The sequence below is a fragment of the Odocoileus virginianus genome, chromosome 26 (genome assembly GCF_023699985.2).
Source record: "Odocoileus virginianus isolate 20LAN1187 ecotype Illinois chromosome 26, Ovbor_1.2, whole genome shotgun sequence".
Lineage (NCBI taxonomy): Eukaryota > Metazoa > Chordata > Mammalia > Artiodactyla > Cervidae > Odocoileus > Odocoileus virginianus.
Genome location: NC_069699.1, coordinates 4,762,485 through 4,781,611, shown reverse-complemented (window position 1 = coordinate 4,781,611; position 19,127 = coordinate 4,762,485). Strand labels below are relative to the sequence as shown.

At 45.5% G+C, this 19,127-nt stretch overlaps 1 protein-coding gene across 1 annotated transcript in view; it reads left to right on the top strand.

The window, feature by feature from the left end:
- The first annotated feature begins 13,982 nt into the window (after nucleotides 1-13,982).
- OSBPL10 (oxysterol binding protein like 10) overlaps nucleotides 13,983-19,127 on the top strand; it is a 308,993-nt gene continuing 303,848 nt past the window's right edge. The window contains 1 exon segment of the mRNA XM_070455303.1: nucleotides 13,983-14,356. Coding sequence (XP_070311404.1) covers nucleotides 14,076-14,356 — 281 coding nt within the window. The 5' untranslated portion in view covers nucleotides 13,983-14,075.

Below are 19,127 nucleotides of genomic sequence, written 5' to 3'. Positions count from 1 at the left end.
GGACCCCCTTTCTTCCTTGGAAATTTGTATCTTAAAAAAATTCTTCAGATCAGAGCATAGGTTGGCTTATATTTAGAGGCAGAGAAGGACTCATGTTAGGAGGTTGAGAAACTCTCCAAGTATTAATAAAATAGCCTACAATCCTGTCATTGTTCTCTCACATGGGAGAGCAGAGAGAAACCACAGAAATCTCCCCAACAGATTGTAGCAAAAAGAAAGTCACAATTTTCAGTTAAAAGGTTTCCTTGGATAGAAGTTTTTCTTTATAGGAATGCTACATTGTTTCATCTTATTTTACATCTCTGGCATATTTTGCCTGTTTCAGTGATCTGCCAGTCTGGTTATAAAGGCTCAGCTGCTGGAAAGTTGGATTTTGCATACCACTTATTAATAAAACTGAATTGAAATGACTCCAGTGAAGAACATTCAGCAGGAGACTGGGACTCTAATTCTATCACCATCTCACAGTGTGACCCTGGGAAAGAGTCCTCTTTCTGGGCTTCATCTTCCTTTTCAAGAAAATGCTAAGATTGGCTTCATCCTCCATAGAGCATTTTGTCAGGAGGCAAGTTGAAAGGGATGTCATGGATAGTCACTGATGGTGGCTTTCCCCTGCAGGTGCCTTCAGCATTCTTCACACCCCCTTGATATCACTGCATCTTTCTATGGATTTTTTAACCTGGGGTATTTGTTTCGTGGCTCTTCAGGAGCCTCAACATTGTTGCAGAAAAAATGAATATCTAGATTGTTTCTTTCTTTAGCAGTAACACAGCAGGCATTTGTATTGAATTTTCAATTTATAAAGGATTTTCACATTTGGTATCTCATTTATCCTCAGACACTCACTGTACTGCAAACTAAGGATAGTGTGTAGAAAAGACACTGGCACTCCTTCCTAAAAGGTCTCAGTAATATTACCTGGGCAACCTAACAATTTGAGCAGCTAATAAATATGCCTGTAGACAGACATCCATCCATCCACCCCTTCTGCCTTCATTCCTTCCACCTATCCATCCATCATCTAGCCTTCCTTTCATCCATTTGTCCTTCTGTTCTCTGACATACAGAACATATTCCCTGACACAGAGAACATATTACCCAACATGAGGGTGACCCTTGACCTCATATATCTTTTTTCCTTCTTTTAAAAAATGTGTTTAAAACTTTTAAATTTAATAAAATTCACTCTGTTTTGGTGGACAGTCTATGAGCTTTGACAAGTGCATAGAGTTCTTGTATCCACCACCAATCCTCATAAAGAGCAGTTCCACCACCCCAGCTCTCTCCAGAAAAATTCTCTCCAGCTACCTCTTTGTAGCCAGACCCTGGCTCCACCCCTACCTTTTGGCAACCACTGATCTGTTCCTTGTCCCTATAGTTTAGACTTTTCCAGAATGTCCTACAAATGGGATCACAGTATGTGAGTCTGGTTTCTTTCTCTTGGTATAATGCATTTGAGATTCACTTGTGCGGTTGCAGGGATCAATAATTGCTCTCCCTTATTGCTGAGTAGTTGTTCCTTGTATGAAAGTATCAGTTTTGTTTTGTTTTCAGTTCACTCCCCAGCTGAGGGATATTTGGGTTGCTTCCATGTTTTGATGCTTATGAATAAAGCAGCAATGCACATCCATCTAGAGGTTTTATTGTGAACATAGAGTTTTGTTACACCGAGATAAATGTCCAAAGTGGACAACCAGGTTGTGTGTTGTTTCTCTTGTTCTTTTACTTGCTTATTTATGTGTTTATTTTTTAGATAACATCAATTTATAATATTATATATTTCATGTAGGCAGCATTGTATTTCGACTTCTGAACGCCTTACAATGTGCTCACCACCAAAAATTTGATTTCCATCCTGTTTACCCATTTCACCCTCTCTTCCAGCCCCTGCTTCCCACCATGGTGGCCATTACTCTGTTCTCTGTATCCATGTGTTTGTTTTCGTTTGGTTTGATTTATTCATGCATTTTGTTTTATTTGTTAGTTTTTTAAATCAATTCTTTTATTGAAGTGTAGCTGGTTTACAGCGTTGTGTTAATTTCTGCTGTACAACAAGGTGATTCAGTTATACATAGATACACATTCTTTTTTAAAATATTCTTTTCTATTATGGTTATCATAGGATACTGAATATATTTCTCTGTGCTGTATAGTAGAACCCTGCTGTTTGTCACTTTTATATATATATATATATATATATCACACATGTTGTTGACAGTAACCAATAAGCAATCTATAATAGGAATAGAAAAGAGTTTTATTTAGCCAAACTGAGGACTATAGCCCAGAAAACAGACTCTGAGATAACTCTGAGAAACTGCTCTGGAGAAGCAGGGTTTTCAGCACAGTTTTATATCTTGTCAGAACAAAGAACATCAAACAAGTCAGGGATACATTCTTTCAAGGTTTCACAACAGCAGGTCAGTATGTGCCCAGTAAGTCTGCATGGCCTTGGTGCCTGGGAGGCGTGTCTTATCACCAAAGGAGAACCAGCATTTGCATCCCAGCAAAGGAGGTATTTAATCTTTATTTTTAACATGGGCATTCTTTACTTCTAGTCAAGATGCCCTTTCCTTTAGTAATTAAAGAAAATGTGCAATGTATGTTTAGTATTCCAAAACAGGTTATTTCAGTCAGCATAAAATGTAAGTGAACTCATGTTTTATTTTTATTTTATGTTCACTTGACATCCCTATAACTCAATATGTGAAAATTTATTACACATATGAGTGAAATCATACAGTCTTTGTCTTTCTCTGCCTTATTTCACTTGGTAGGTGTAACTTTAGAAAAAACTGCCAAAATGTTTTTCAAAGTGGCGGTGCTATTCTCACCAGCGATGTACAAGCATTCCAGTTGCTCTAATTCTTCACTAGCACTTGGGATCATTAGCTTTTTGTGATGTGAATGTGTGTGTGCACGCCATGCTAATAGGTATGTAGTACATCATTGTAGTTTTAATTTTCAATTCCCTAATGACTAATGGGCTTCCCTGGTGGCTCAGATGGTAAAGAATCTGCCTGCAGGAGAAGGAAATGGCAACCCACTCCAGTATTCTTGCCTGGAAAAGTCCATGGATGGAGGAGTCTGGCAGGTTGAAGTCCATGGGATTACAGGACTGAGCATGTGTGCACGAGGGTGGAGGGAGATGGGTTGGTAGCAATAAAGTGGTAGAACTAAAAAAAAAAAAAAGAAAAGAATCTGCCTGCAGTGGGGGAGACTGGGATTTGATCCTTGGGTCAGAAAGATCCTCTTGAGAAGGAAATGGCTACCCACTCCAGTATTCTTGCCTAGAGAATTCCATGGATAGGGAATCCTGGCAGGCCCTGTCCATGGGGTGACTAAGAATTGGACGTTACTGAGCAACTAACGATGACTAATGATGTTGAGCATCTCTTTATGTGCTTATTTGCTATCTGTATGTCTTATTTGATGATTATTAAAATCTTTCACCATTTAAAAAAATGAGGCTGTTTATTTTCTTAGTTCTACATTTTGAGAATTCTTTACATATTCTGGAGATAAGTCCTTTCTTGGATTTGTGACTTGCAAATATTTTTCCCAGCTTGTGGCTTATCCTTTGATTCTCTTAGTAGTGCCTTTTTAAAAAAAATATATTTATTAAAATAAATAAATAAATAAATAAATTTATTTATTTATTTATTTATTTGGCTGTGCCAGGTCTTAGTTGCAGGATGTGGGATCTTTTAGTTACAGCACGCAAACTCCTAGTTGTGGTATGTAGGATCTGGTCCCTGACCAGGGATTGAGCCTGTGTTCCCTGCATTGGGAGCGAGGAGTCTTAGCCACTGGACCACCAGGGAAGTCCCCTTATCAGTGTCTTTGCAGAGCAAAGATTTTTCTGATAAAGTCAAATTTTCAATTTTTAACAATAGATTGTGCTTTCCATGTGGTGTCTAAGAACTATTTTCCTGATCCAGGTTCACAAAGATTTCTCCTATATTTTCTTTCTAAAGTTTAAAAGTTTAACCTTCCACACTTTGGTTTATGATCCATGTTGAGTTAACTTTTGTGTATGATGTAGGTAGGTTTCATATCTATTTTTTTGTGTATGAATGCTCAGTTGTTCCAGCATCATTTGTTGAAAAGATCACCCAGGGAGTCTCAGTGTAATCACAAGGATGCTTGCAAGAGGGATGCAGGAGACTCAGAGTCAGAGGGAAGTGAAACGACGGAAGCAGAGGTGGGTGTGAGGCCACTGCTGTGAGGGGCCACAAGCCAAGAAATACAGGGACCCCTAGAAGCTGGAGAAGGCAGGGAACTGACTCTCTCCCAGAGCCTTCAGAAAAAAACATGCTCCTGTCTGCCAATACCTTCATTATAGCCAGTAAGACCCAGTTTTTGATTTCTGATGGCTGTAATAATTTTGTGTTGTTTTAAAGCCACTAAGTGTGTGGTAATATTTTATGGCAGAAACAGGAGACTAATACGGAGAGCACCATTGAATTGTGCTTGCACTTCTGTCAAAAGTCAATTGGCTATTCTGTAATACTATTCCTAGATTTTCTATTCTGTTGCATTTTTCTATGTGTCTATGTTTTTGCAACTGATATATCTTTTTTTTTTCTTCTTTTAGTCTGCCCTGAATTCTGTTATTTTCCCTGCTTCATAGCTTCAGGATACGGAAAATTTGGTCAACAGTAGCAAGAAGGAAACACAGAGATAAACATCAGAAAATGACAAGTTTCAAGGTATCCATCTGTCATAGTTATCTATTGCTGGGTAACAAATTATCCCAAATTTGGTGGCTTAAAGTAAAAAGTCTTATTGTCTCTCAGTTTCTGAAGGTCACGAATCTGGAAGTGGCTTAGCTGGTAGTTCTGGCTCAGGGTCTCTCGTGAGGTTGCCGCCAAGCTGCCTGTCAGGGCTATACTCGTCCTGAGGCTTGGCCAGGGAGGACCTACTTCCAAGGTCACTCATGTGGCGGTCAGCTGGCCTCCAAAGACCTGCTTCCAAGATGACTCACATAGTGGCTGGCATGCTTTAATTCCTCTCTGTCTGCTTCCTGGGTGTCCTTCTGACATGGCAGCTGGCTTCTCTAGTGTGAGTGATGAGAGGCAGAGAGAACATTCACCTAAGACAAGGAATCACTGCCTTTTTATAACATAACCTTGGACTTGATGGCTCATCACTTCTGCCAATGTTTTCTGCCCTAGAAATGGGTCACTAAGTCCATTCCACACCCAAGGGGAGAGGAATTAAGCTCCACCTCATGAGAGAGTATCACAGAATAAAAAAAAAATTTATGTTTTTATTTAGCTGTGCTGGGTCTTGGTTGTGGCATGTGGGATCTAGTTCTATGACCAGGGGTTGAACCTGGGCCCCCTGTATTGGGCGTGTGGAGTCTTAGCCACTGGACCACCAGGAATCCCTATTATTACAGGATTTGTAGACATCTCTTTGAAACCACTATAGTCTGGCCACAAGTTATTTATATTCCTCCCACATGCAGAACACACTCATCCACTTAAGGACCTCCAAGACTCTTCTTCCATCACTACACCAGCTTGAAGTCCAGAATCGTGTCCTCTGAGTTGGGTCTAGGAAAGGAGAGGGGGCTACACCAGCTTGAAGTCCAGAATCGTGTCCTCTGAGTTGGGTCTAGGAAAGGAGAGGGGGCTACACCAGCTTGAAGTCCAGAATCGTGTCCTCTGAGTTGGGTCTAGGAAAGGAGAGGGGGCTACACCAGCTTGAAGTCCAGAATCGTGTCCTCTGAGTTGGGTCTAGGAAAGGAGAGGGGGCTACACCAGCTTGAAGTCCAGAATCGTGTCCTCTGAGTTGGGTCTAGGAAAGGAGAGGGGGCTCGGGGTAGCTCCTTAAGATCAGCTCCTTGAGTTCATTCCTGCAAGCTGTGTGCCTGGAGAAAGGTTGTCTGCCCTCGCCCTCCTCCGCAGTGGTCAACAGACACCAGACACAGGATAACTCCTCTGATACTCCTGTTCAAAAATGGTGAATTGGAGGCAGGAAGCAACCAGCGGTCCATGGCGATTCTAGAGTCCAGTCAACAAGTTGTAATCAAGTTCCCTGATTGCATCTCTAGACCTGGGAATAATCTTTCGTGGTCCCCGACTCCTCCTCCAAACCCTTGGTTCTGCCTCCCCATCGACCTTCCCTCTTCACAAAAGATAACGCGACTTTGCTGTTTTCCTAACCCCAGTTCATAAAGATTTCTTCTATACTTTTCCTTTTTAAAAATTTTATTTATTTATTTAGTTTTGGCAGCACTGGGTCTTCATGGCGTGGCATGGGCTTTCCCTAGTTGCCCCGAGCTACTCTTCATTGCGGTGCGCCGGCTTCTCATTGCAGTGGCTTCTGTCTTGGAACACAGGCTCTAGGGGCCTGGGCTTCCGTAGTTGTGGTGTGCAGGCTCAGGAGTTGCGCTGTCTGGGTTTAGCTGCTCCCCAGTATGTGGAATCTTCTCAGACCAGGGATCGAACCCGAATATCCTGCATTAACAGCTGGATTGTAAACCACTGGACTGCCAGAGAAGTCCATTCTATGCTTTCTTTTAAAAGTTAATATTTTTATGTTTCACCTTTTAGTTTTTTATTACTGTCATTTTTTAATAAAGTGTGAAGTAGGGGTTCCTTGATTTTTTGGCATACAAATGTCCAATTGTTCCAGCACTGTTTTTTGTTTTTAAAGAAACTGTTGATTTTCCATGCACCTTTTTTGATTTTCTAAGGGTCTGAGGAAGAACAGCTTTCTGTGGGTTCCTGCTGTAAGGGATATGAAGATATCATCCCCTTTTACTTGTAGGACCTGAAGGGATGTGGACATGGTGCAAGTTTTCCTTTAAGTTACCATGGGAACCTGGAACGTCGCCATGTGGACCCCTCCCTGGATGTCTCGGGAAGTCGGCACCTTTGTGGAAATTCGACAGAAGTGACCCTGTGCCAGACCCCAGACCAGGCTTCCAGAGGCTCTGCATGTTTCCTCTCTCTGGAACCCTCTCCATACCCCGAGAACAAGCCTAGGTGAGGTTCCCAGAGAATGAAGGACCCTGGTGAAGGGAGAAAACCCAGCTGTCCCAGCCTCGGCCAACCTAGACCATTCAGCCATTGCTCAAACACTTGAGGAGATCCAGACAGGAGCAGCAGAGTGAAAACTGATTCAGACTTTCTGGGAGAATTTTGTCATACATGAGCATGTTCAAAATAGGCAGTTTGATCCAGTCATTACAATTCCAGTATCTTACTCTAAGGAAATAATTTAACTAACGTACAAGGTTACTTTAGGAACATTTTTTATAATAGCAAAAGTTTGAAACACTATGGAGTGCCTCACTAATGGGATGATTAAATGAGGGTGCACATATACAGAATAATACTCTGAAACTTTTACAAATATATAGCTGATGTGCAGGTGATACATATAGATGATAGAGCTCTAAAGGGACCTCTCTATATCATATACTTTAGTCAACGAAGCACATTAGAAATCATATATTTTATAGTATGCTGCTGCTGCTAAGTCATGTCAGTCGTGTCTGACTCTGTGCGACCCCACAGACGGCAGCCCACCAGGCTCCCCCGTCCCTAGGATTCTTCAGGCAAGAACACTGGAGTGGGTTGCCATTTCCTTCTCCAGTGCATGAAAGTGAAAAGTCAAAGTGAAGTCGCTCAGTCGTGTCCGACTCTTTGAGACCCCATGGATTGCAGCCTACCAGGCTCCTCCGTTCATGGGATTTTCCAGGCAAGAGTAGTGGAGTGGGCTGCCATTGCCTGAGCCTTTATTTATTTATTTGGCCACACTGTGTGGCTTGCAAGATCTTAGTTTCCCAACCAGGGATCCAACCCAGCCCCCCTGCAGTGGAAGCCCAGAGTCCTAACCACCAGACTGCCAGGGAATTCCCAGTATGAATGTGTTTTTGAGTAAGACAGTCTGTAGCTGTATTTCTGCATAGAAAAATGTCTGGAAGAATATACATATAAATTATTAACAGGGGTTTCCTCTGGGGAAGTGTTACAGGTATACTTCAGTTTCCACAATGTATCTTTGTGTATATGAATCTTTACAAATGAACATCCATTTTAATAAATCAATCAACAAAACGACATAATTTCCATTTTGGAAAAATGTCAATATGATGTGTATATGGCTGTACTGCATGTGACCCTTGCAGTAATCTGATTTTCCCAGGTGGAAGCCTCAGGGCGGTCCTCAGGGAGCCGCTTGGTTTACAGGGTGGCGGACTGTCCCTCCTCTCACCGGGGTGTTCTCATCTTCCCGCCAGGTGGTGACATCGTGTGGACACACCGGAGCTGAAGCCCCGGCAGCAGGCTGTGTTTGCGAGAGCAGTGGACTTGGCATCCGCAGACCTGGGTTCAGGGTTAGTGCTTGCTCCTCCTTTTCTTCTTTGGTTGCGCTCCGCAGCTCGTGCCATCTTAGCTCCCCACAGGGTCGAGCCTGTGCACCCTGCAGCAGAAGCGCTGAGTCTCAGCCGCTGGACTGCCAGGCAAGCCGCTTGCTCCTCCTTTTTGAGTTTGTTTCTTCCGCAGTAAAATCAGGCTTCCTTCATCAAACAATGAACATTTACTGAGGATTATTGCATGCAGGCCTTGCGGCTAGGTGCTAGGGGCCCGAGCTCCCGCCCTGCTTTTCTTCCCAGTGGTGATAGGAGAGTTAATTCCTACATGAACAAAAGTACATAACAGGAAATGGGATTCCAGGCACTGAGCTGTACTTTCAGCGGTTTCATTAAGCAGAAGAAAGGAGACTGGATCCATTATGAAGCAAGTGGAACAGTTCAGTGGTAAAGAACTCAGGCTCACTAGCCTAACTGTCTGGGCTCAAATTCTAGCTCCAGCAAGGTGGGGGGGAATCTTTTTCTTTTTTTAAAGTGGTTTAATGCCAGATGTTGTAAACATATTTTATTAAATTTTTAAATTTGTTTTGATGTATCTTTCTTATTTTTTAATAGTCTTATTTATTAATTTTTGGCCGCACTGGGTCTTAGCTGCAGCACTCAGGATCTTCGTTGTGGTGAGAAGCCTTAGTTGTGGTGCAGGGCTTAGCTGTTCCTGGGCATTGGGATCTTAGTTTCTGGACCAGGGATTGAACCCATGTCCCCTACATTGGAAGGTGAATTCTTAACCACTGGACCAGCAGGGAAGTCCCTAGGTTTTTTGTTAAAATTTTTAATTGAAATACATTAATAGTTGATTTAAAATGTTGTGTTACTTTCAGGCATACAACAAAGTGATTAAGTTTTACTATGTACATATTATATATATTATTAGATTCTTTTCCATTATAGGGGGGTGTTGCTTAACATTTCTTTGATTCAGTTTTTCTCCACCTGTAACACAGGAGCAGTAACTGTATGCAACTCTTGTGGTTGTTGTGAAGATTAACAAGTTACTGTGTATAACACATTTGGCACAGTGCCTGGCACATACTAGCTGCTCAATAAACATTAGCTATTATTGTTATTACTAGGTACAGAGAACACATTAGATCAGTTGTTGCTAACACAAAAATGAGCAAGTTGAAACAGACGGTCATCTGGTTATGACAAGTTTCTGTCCACTTGTGGCTTCATTTATGTCATCTGACCGACTGTGTCAGTGACTATCTACTCTTTATTTTTTCAAATTTATTTGATTGAAGTATGGTTGATTTCCAATGTTGTGTTAACTTCTAGTGATAACCTACTCATGCTGGTCCATAAACATTCTCCTAAGACTGTATGCGCCACTGGCAAGAATGAGAGTCCCAGCTAGAGGAGGGGCTCTGAGAACAGTTACTGGACACTCCAGACCAGCTCACTGGGTCCATGTGGAGAAGCTAGAGTAGGCGGTTCCCTACTGGTGGTGACTGTTTCTGCTTATTATTTGAAGAGGTGTGGTGTTTGTCTTTTTGTTCCAATCATGTATGGCGTCCATTCCCAAAGTCTTCACATGGCCCAAGATTGCTGTTAGATTTCCAGTTGTTCTATTTACATTTGTGTTCTGCTTAATGATTTATGCAATCTGGGTAAGTGAAGGAAACAAGTCCTTGTTTTGGGTTGTGAGCTTTACAGATATATTTGCCAATTTATTGTCTCTCGTTCTCAAGCTGTTTTTCTCACATGAAAAGAATTCTGCAGGTATCTTTTCTCAATTTGTTACACTATAGTGGGTCAAGAAACCTTTCTGGAAGAAGTGACTTTTTGTCTAAAACTCCAACGATCCAAGAATCCCACTCCTGGGCACATATCTGGAGAAACTCTAATTTTAAAAGTTACATGTATCCCAATGTTAATAGCACTATTCACAATAGCCAAGATGTGGAAGCAACTTAAATGTCCATCAACAGGTGAATGGAGAGAAAGACACGGTATACACACACACACACACACATTAGAATGTTACTCATCCATAAATGAAACAATGCCATTTGCAGCAACATGGATTGACCTAGAGGTGATCATACTCAGTGAAATAAGTCAGACAAAGACAAATATCATATGATATCACTTATATGTGGAATCTAAATATGATACAAATGAGCCTATCTGTGAAATAGAAACAGACTCAAAGACATAAAACATTTATGGTAACCAAAGGGAAAATGGGGTGGGAAAGGAATAAATTAGGAGTTCAGGGTTAGTGGATACAAACTACTATATATAAAACAGACAAACATGCTGTACTGCAGAAACTAACACAGCATTATAAAGCAACTATGTGCCAATAAAAATTAATATAATAATAAGTTAATAAATTTATTAATAAAGTAATTAACACAAATCAATAAAATAAACAATTAGGTCCTACTGTGTAGCACAGGGAACAATATTCAATATACTGTAATAAACCATAATGGAAAGAATGCAAAAAAGAAAATGTATATATATGTAAAACTGAATCACCTGAAACTAACACAGCATTGTAAATCAACTATGGTGGTTTAGTCGCTAAGTCGTGTCCGACTCTTGCAATCCCATGGACTATAGCCTGCCAGGCTTCTCTGTCCATGGGATTTTCCAAGCAAGAATACTGGAGTGGTTTGCCATTTCCTTCACCAATGGATCTTCCCAACCCAGGGCTCAAACCCGGGTCTCCTGCACTGCAGGCAGATTCTTTACCGACTGAGTTACCAGGGAAGCCTCCAAAATAGACTATACTTCAGTTGAAAAAAAAAACAATAATAACAAAAAGCCCAGTCCCATGGGCGAGAGGCTCAAGCCTGGTGAAGAGGCAGCGCAGAGTGGGGACATGTGTGCGCCCGTCTTGGTCGTGGTCTCGCTTCTTCTTGCAGCACATCTGTTCCATTCCGCTCCTGCTACTAACTTACCTCCTTGACCATGTCTGATCCCACACAGCTGACCTGCTCTTGGTGCATCCTGGCTTCTACGGTCTGATATCTGTGTGCTCTCAAATGCCTACGCTGAAATCCCATTGCCCTGTGTGATGCTATGAGGAGGTGGTGGGGCCTTTGGGGGGGTGCTTAGTTCATGAGGGTGGGGTCAGTGCTCTTGTAAAAGAGACCCCACAGAGCTCCCCAGCCCCCTCTGCCACGTGAGGACACAATGAAAAGTCTGAAGCCTTCAAGAGGGTTCTCAGGAGAACCTTTGATCTTGGACTTCCAGACTCCACAACTCTTAGAGATACATTTCTGTCGTTTCTAAGCTCCCAGTCTGTAGTTTCTGTTCCAGCAGCCTCTACAGACTAGGACACAGGCCTGGACTACTCCTTTCAGCAGTAGCTCCTCTCTCCTGCAACTGGGCTGTCTCAAGGGTCTCCATTCTTTAGTCCAAAGTGAGACTTGGCTGCAATGGCTCATCCAGTCACAGGTGGCCTGGATAGGATGAAATGGTGGTGGCTGAGGTTCAATGATATGAAATAAGATGATGGCACCTCCCCGCTTGTAGCTGGACCCTCAGGTGGCAGGCCCCCATGAGGGGTGCTGTTTGGGGATGTAATGATGGACACATTGTTCAGCATGTGCCCACTTCCCTGTCCTCACATCAATGAAGGGCTTCACACACACTTACACACAGACCAGCTGGCTCAGGCAATGTTATGCTGTGGTAACAAAATGGTTCCTGAAATCTCAACGGCTGACAGCAAAGATTTTGTGCATGTGGGCAGTCAAAGCTAACTGGCTTCACCTCTGTCACACATTTCCTTAATCCAGGACCCAATCTGAAGGACAGCCTTGAACTGAGACATGCTGCTCCCCTAGCAGGAGGGGGAGAAAGATGGTGGAACCACATGATGGCTCTTACACTTATGTTTGGATGTAGCATCTATTACATCTGTTCACAGTTCACTGGCCAAAAGAATTCCGTGGCCAAGCCTGAGGTTCATGTAGAGGGAATATATTCCTCCTGGGGGAAAAGATGGTACTTTGAACCAAATAAACATTCTCATCCCAGCCACTAGTAACATTAGTTCCATTTTGCAGGTGAGAAGACTAAGGCTTAAAGAGGTCACTTGATCAAGGTCATAGATTTGAATTCAGCCCTGTCTGGTTTCAAAGTTTGGTCCTTTCTACCATGCAGTCTCTGGGGGGCAGGGGGGGATGGGGAGGGTTATTTCTTTTTATACTGTGTGGGCAGTTGGGATTGTAATTTATTTGGGGGCATAACCATGTCTCATCAGTCCCAGAAGCTTCTCCATGAAAATTTCTAAAACTGAACCACCTCTGAAAGCTTCCTGGAAGGATACGGAGCTAGAAAAGGGTCAGACTTGGAGAACTGGCCCCATGAGAGCTGACTCGATTCCATTTAGTAATTTTTTAACTGTTGAATTATTTACCTGTGTTATAAGTTTGTAGATAGGGCCCACCTATCAATCTTTTGGTTTTCGTGTGTGTGTGTGTGTGTGTGTGTGTGTGTGTTGGGGGTGGGTAAGATCCTCAAAGCTCTTTTCTAGGTAATTTTTAGAAACTTCCAGATTGCATTGGATATTTATATGCACAAAAATGATGAGTGCAGTGGAGAGTGTAACCCATCTAATTTTGCAGAAGAGCATCAACTCAACTTTAGATTTAGAACCCCAGCTGCAGCAACGTGTGCCTTCACTGGGGGCGGGGGCAGAAGTGACAGTCAATACACAGAATACTTTGCTCTGTAGGTATCTGTGATCTCTCCTGCTTTCAGTGCAGTCTCACGCATTTCAGAGCCTTTGGTTTCCAAGTGCGTCCGCTGTCTTGATAACACCAGGTATGTTTACGCGTGTCCATCAGTGTGGGGGTTAGGGTGAGGCCAGAGCTGCGTCCAGGACGCTCAATTGAAGGAGGCGCTTGCAGGAATCCGAGTACTCTTGCCCCACTCAAGTCCCGGCCCGGATGTCCACTGTGCATTCGTCACAAACTCCAATGGGTGAAAACGCCCCGGGCGAGTTTACCTGCCCTCTTCTCCCCTCCCCTCCCAGACGCGCAGGAGAGCCCGGAGGACCTCCTAGCCCTGTTCCTCGGCTCGGCCAGCGAGGTCGATGTCCAGGTGGCCGTGTACGTGTGTCCAGCCCAGGTTCGGTGCGGAAGACTGAGAGGAGTTGCGTGTGACCGGTGTTAGGCCGGGCGGGTCCATATCCGGGTGGACCCAGTGGGTGGGGCCGCTCCTCGCGCCAGGTCCCGAGGTGGCGGCGGGGGTGGGGAGTGACGCGCGGAGATTCCCTTTCTCACCTTCCCATCGAGAGGGGGCGGCAGGGTGTGGATTCCGGGCGTGCCCACCGTGCGGATCGGCTCCTAGAGCGCCCCGAGCCCCGGGCCTGAGCGGCCCCGGGGACTGGAAAGCAGAGAAGGAAGACCTGGAGGAGGGCTGGCCGAAGCGGCCGCCCGCTCCGAACTTGCCAGGGAAACTAGTGCGGAGGGAGGGGCCGGGGCCGCGACGGGGGAGGGGCGGCCGCAGCTGCATCCAGCCCCTTTGGCTTCCTTCCCAGCGCTCCTCGCCTCCTCCTCCTCTTCCTCCTGTATGAGTCAGGCGTTTCCCGGGGATTTGGAGCAGCCACGCGCGGCCCGGGTTCCCGGAGCTGTAGCCGCCGCCGCCGCCGCCGCCGCGCCAGGAGCCCCAGCGCCGGGGCCTCCACCGCGGCGGGCCGCCGCGTCCCGGGCGCGCACGGACCATGGAGAGGGCGGCCCAGGGCGCGGACAGCGGCGGGGGCAGCAACAGCAGCAGCCGAAGCAGCAGCCGCGCCACCTCGGCGGGCTCCTCGCCTTCCTGCTCCCTGGCTGGCCGGGGGGTCTCCGGCAGGTCGGCGGCCGCCGGGCTCGGAGGCGGGGGCAGCCGCAGCAGCCCGGGCTCGGTAGCCGCTAGCCCGTGCGGGGGCAGCGGCCGGCGGAGGGAGCCGGCGCTCGAGGGCGTGCTCAGCAAATACACCAACCTCCTCCAGGGCTGGCAGAACAGGTAACGCGCCCGCCGCCCGCCCCTGCCTGCGCGCCGCTCGGTGTGTGAGAGTGCGCGCGCGATCGGGCCGCCGGCGAGCCGGGGCGGCCTCGGCACCCGGGCCCACCCCGCGTCCCCGCTCCCCTAGGTGCGCCGCGACCCCACCCCGGGCCCACATCGCAGTGGCGGGGAAGGAAGGAGAGCCTGGGCACCTGCAGGGACTGGAGCCACCGGCGAGCGCGCTGGTCCCCGGGCCCTGCCGGCTAGCGGCTTCCCGCACCCTTGGAGAAGGACTGAGCGTGGGGGGCAGGGGGCGTGCGTGATGCCTGTACGCGAGAGCTGGCCCCGTCACAGCAATTCTGTCTACATCCTAGTTCATTTAAAACTTTGTTGTTTAAAGACGCCACCACCCCCAGACGTCAGCCAGTTATCCTCGGCAGTTTCCGGGGCACGCGCTAGCCCCCCGCCCAGGTGGTGGCCGAGAGGCTCCAGTCTCTGCGACGGAAGTTTAGTGTTGTTTTTTCTTTGACACTCTCTCCCCTTTCGAAATGGGCAGTTCGCTGTTTGAGTTTATTTTCTCCCTTAAGGTGTTTCCTGAAGTTCCCTGCTCACTCTGCTCTCCCAGTTGGGACACGTGGAAAGAGGGGTGTCAGGGCAAGGGGTCGCGGTGTGTGTGGACCGAGGGAGTAAGGAACACTTGAAAAGAGCAGATGGGATACTGCCGTTTATGTGTAGATATGTGTGTGTGTGTGTGTGTGTATAGTTTTTCAAAAGCAAGTCAAAAATACCAATATCCACGCCAGGAGAATGGGACTTTTTGGAGAGTTTGTTGATGAGATTTGTGTCAGGTCCTTAATAGTCCTTGAATATGAGGTCTTGTGGTTCTTAAAGATGCTTGCGAGATTTCCATCACATCCCCGGAGCTCTTGCTTATCTCTGCTAGTTGCTAGAGTACTTGGCGGTCTCTCCCTGTGTAAGTTTCAGATTGTTTCCAGCTGAAACTGCAGGCAGTTATTTACATGAAGCTCTACTAGGACAAAGTGTTAGTGGATCAGTTGTGTCCGGACTCTTTGCTACCCCACGGACTGTAGCCCTCCAGGCTCCTCTTTCCGTGAACTTCTTCAGACAAGAATACTGGAGTTTGTAGCCATTTCCTTCTCCGGAGGATCTTCCCTACCCAGGGATTGTACCAGGGTCTCCTGTGTTGCAGGCGAAGGGTGACCTCCTAAGTAAGGAAACTGAGTTGATATTGTAGGCAGAGAACTTTCCCCAGAGTTTCCTTGGAGATCTAGTACTGTGTTAGAGGAAGTTGCACCTTAACTTTTGAGTCCTTTTATTTCCCAAAATAGCCCCAGTGTCAATTCTTGAAAGCTGAAAAGGATATAGGTAGAGTGCCAAAGAGGAGACAGAGGAGAGGACTGAATCTGATTTCAGGTCCTGGTAATTGCCTTGTTAATGGCACCTGGCTGGTGCCTTGCTTGTGATAGCATTTGAATTGTGTGTTGCACAGTCACCTTTAATGCTCCTTTTTTTCCCCCCCGAAGTAATTTATGAGGCCAACAGAGCTTTTACACTGGATTAGTTACTTCACTTGGGGATGGCATTTTACCTGCAGTGTATATTAAAGGATTTGTTCTTTGGAGTGGATTTAGGGGAAATTGGACTAACTCATGCTTTTGTGTAATTAAATCCTCTGGAGTATTTAGGTTGCAGGCCAGATTGAGAAGAGGGAAAATTTATGCTAATAATACTAATAACAGCAACAACAACATATACTTGATTGCAGGCTACACAGGTGAAATGTACTATGTATCCTGCCGAAGTCTCATCTTTATTGAATTTGTTTACTGTGGGTTATAGTTGCCTGCCAATGTTTGTTCTTACCACAGTAGACGCATCGGTCTCAAAGCCTACCATTGCCTTCAAAAGCATCGTCTCTTCCTAGTGGTCAGTGTCTCAGCGTTGGGGTTTGTTTCCCAGTGTGGCGGAAGGTGCGTCAGTGATCTGGAGAACATCTGTGATGGCTGTGCCTGCAGGCTTCTCTCTCCTCAAGGGGTCTTATAAAGGGGGATCTGGATCCGTGGAAGGGAACAGGGAGGAGAGCATAGATGGAAACTCTGAAAAATATTCACTCATCCATTTACTTATTCAGGCACTATTTTATGGAGGCCCTACTATGTGCCAGGCACTGGGTCAGCTATTCTGGAGCTTCTGCCGTGTGCAAAACACAGAGGCATCTTTTCATCATGTAGTGGAGGGGTCACAGGATTCAAAAGTGGAAGGAACCCTCACCCCCCCCCACCCCCCAGGGGAATGCCTTGGTGTGAATAGTTGGGCTGAGTCAAGCTCTCTGCATTTGGGGGCCTCGTGGCATGTTCCTTTGTGTGTTTTTTTTTTTTTTTTCAAATTGTCTGCAGTTAATGATGGATCTTCAGCCACGAAGTGTTTGGGGAGGCTGCTGTCTGTTGATAACACACCAGTCACCCACTAACAGTTTTTACTCTGGTGTCTGCTTGCACATCCCCAGGTTGTTGTAAACCTTATATTTTAACATTCAGTATCATATTCTGCCTTAATTTATTTGTAGTTCTCTTATCCCCATCCTCACGTCCCGAGGAAGGCATTGTGGCCAGAACACAAGATCAGTGACATAAAGTGGGATGGCAGGAGAGAAAGCTACATGTGTGGGGCTCGCCTAGGAGAGCACGTCCAGGACACTTGGTGCCCTCATTGGCTGAGAGGGTGCTACGTAATCAGGGTGGGGTGGGGAATCCCCAGTAAGGAGTTTCTATAACCCGTTAGTATAGTTCTTTAAAGAAAATCTTTCAGACATTATAGCATGATAGAGATTTGTAGGATGGCATTAAAAAGTGCATGCACTCTAACTTGCTTCAGTCATGTCTGACTCTGTGTGACCCCATGGACTGTAGCCCCAGCAGGCTCCTCTGTCCATGGGATTTCCCAGGCAAGAATACCGGAGTGGGTTGCCATGCCCTCCTCCAGGGGATCTTCCTGACTCAGAGATCAAATCCTTGCTCACACCTCCTGCATTGGCAGGTGGGTTCCTACCATGAGCACCACCTGGGAAGCCCCATTAAAGTGTAAATACCTGTAACAAATGAACACAGTTTCAGAAGGAGGTAGGTGCTCATCGATTAAAAATATATTTAGGGAATTCACTGGTGATCCAGTGGTTTGGATTCCATGCTTCCACTGCTGCGGGCCTGGGTTCGATTCCAGTATGGGAAATTAGGATCCCACAAGCAACAGGGCATGGCAAATATACATTTTTGAAAGTGTGAAAGTGTTAGTCGCTCAGCCATGTCCAACTCTTTGTGATCCCATGAGCTCCTTTGCCCGCCAGGCAATCTGTCCATGGGATTTCCTGGGCAAGAATACTGGCGTGGGATGCCATTTCCTTCTCATATATATATATATATATATATATATGATATATAAGATGATACATATATGATGATATATATCATATATACACACATATATATCATATATATATATAAAAGATGGTGAAATAAAGACATGTATTTGTGGAAATTTGTGTGGATCTAGTGTCTTTGCTGATATTCACGTTTTAATCTAGCGCACGATCTTTTCACCCACTTTTTAGTTTCATATGGAATGAGTGTACCAGGGGGAGAGTAAACCCCAGAGACTGGGGAGCCTCAGGCAGATGCCATATCACAGGTGGCCTTGTAGGCAGGGGGAGGATTGAAGACTGTTACAGTTTCACAGAAGGATTTTAGGCAGGGAGTTGACCTGGTCTGTTTGGGACTTTCAAAAGCTCATTCTGGCTCCTGTGTGGAGAAGAGATTTTCAGGCGCAGATCAGGAAGCGGAGAGGAGGCCAGCATGGCAGTCCAGGCAAGAGATGCCAGGGGCTTGGACATTGGGCACAAGGGATATGGAGAAAGGGACAGATTTGGAGTGGGGAGGAGGGACAGTCCTGATGGGTTGGATGCTGAGATGAGAGAGCAAGAGGGGCCAAGGATAACTTAAACTTTTAAAAATTGAAATATAGTTGATTTACAATGTTGTGTTAGCTTCAGGTGTATAGCAAAGTGGTTCAGTTTTACATTTTTTTTTTTTAATTTTTTTATTATTTTTTTTTTCACACTGTCCACAGGCTGGTACATTTTTTTTTTTTTTTTTAATGTCCTCTTTCATTGCAAGAAGGATAACTCTTGAGTACGTAGGCTGGGAGGTTGAGGCATCCTTTATGGATCCCAGGGTCACAGGGGACGCACCTGCCTGTGGGTAGGATGGGGGACAACCAAGAGTTCTGTTGGCCTGTGTTCAGTTTGAGAGGGGTAGATCTAGCAAGGATTTGACAATATGAACTCTCATTTGCCCTAAGGCTGGTTTTAGTCTTTGGCTAAAACGGAACTGCTGTGGGGTTGGTTTTAACATCTAGTGTTTCAGGGGAAATAATTTCTCATCGGATCTGGGAAGTGATATTTAAATATTTGAGGGTTTTCATTGCCATTCAGTTTTTGACATTTGGAGGAAAAAAGACTGCAAATGTGAAGTCAGCCTCTGATTCTTTCTCGGGTGATTGGTGAGGTGGTGAGAACTCAGTAAAACACTGAAAGGCAAATCTTGAATAGGATGAAGAAGACGAGTGTTGGCATAAGAAAACCTCAGGCCAGTGGGCACACGTGTGGAAAGTTAGAGCAGTGCGGACTCTGGGTCGAGTCCTGACCTCAGCCTTGAGCACACCTGTTGCCTTGGGCCAGTTCCCTCATTGCCCTGGGCTTCCGCTTTCCCACTTGTTT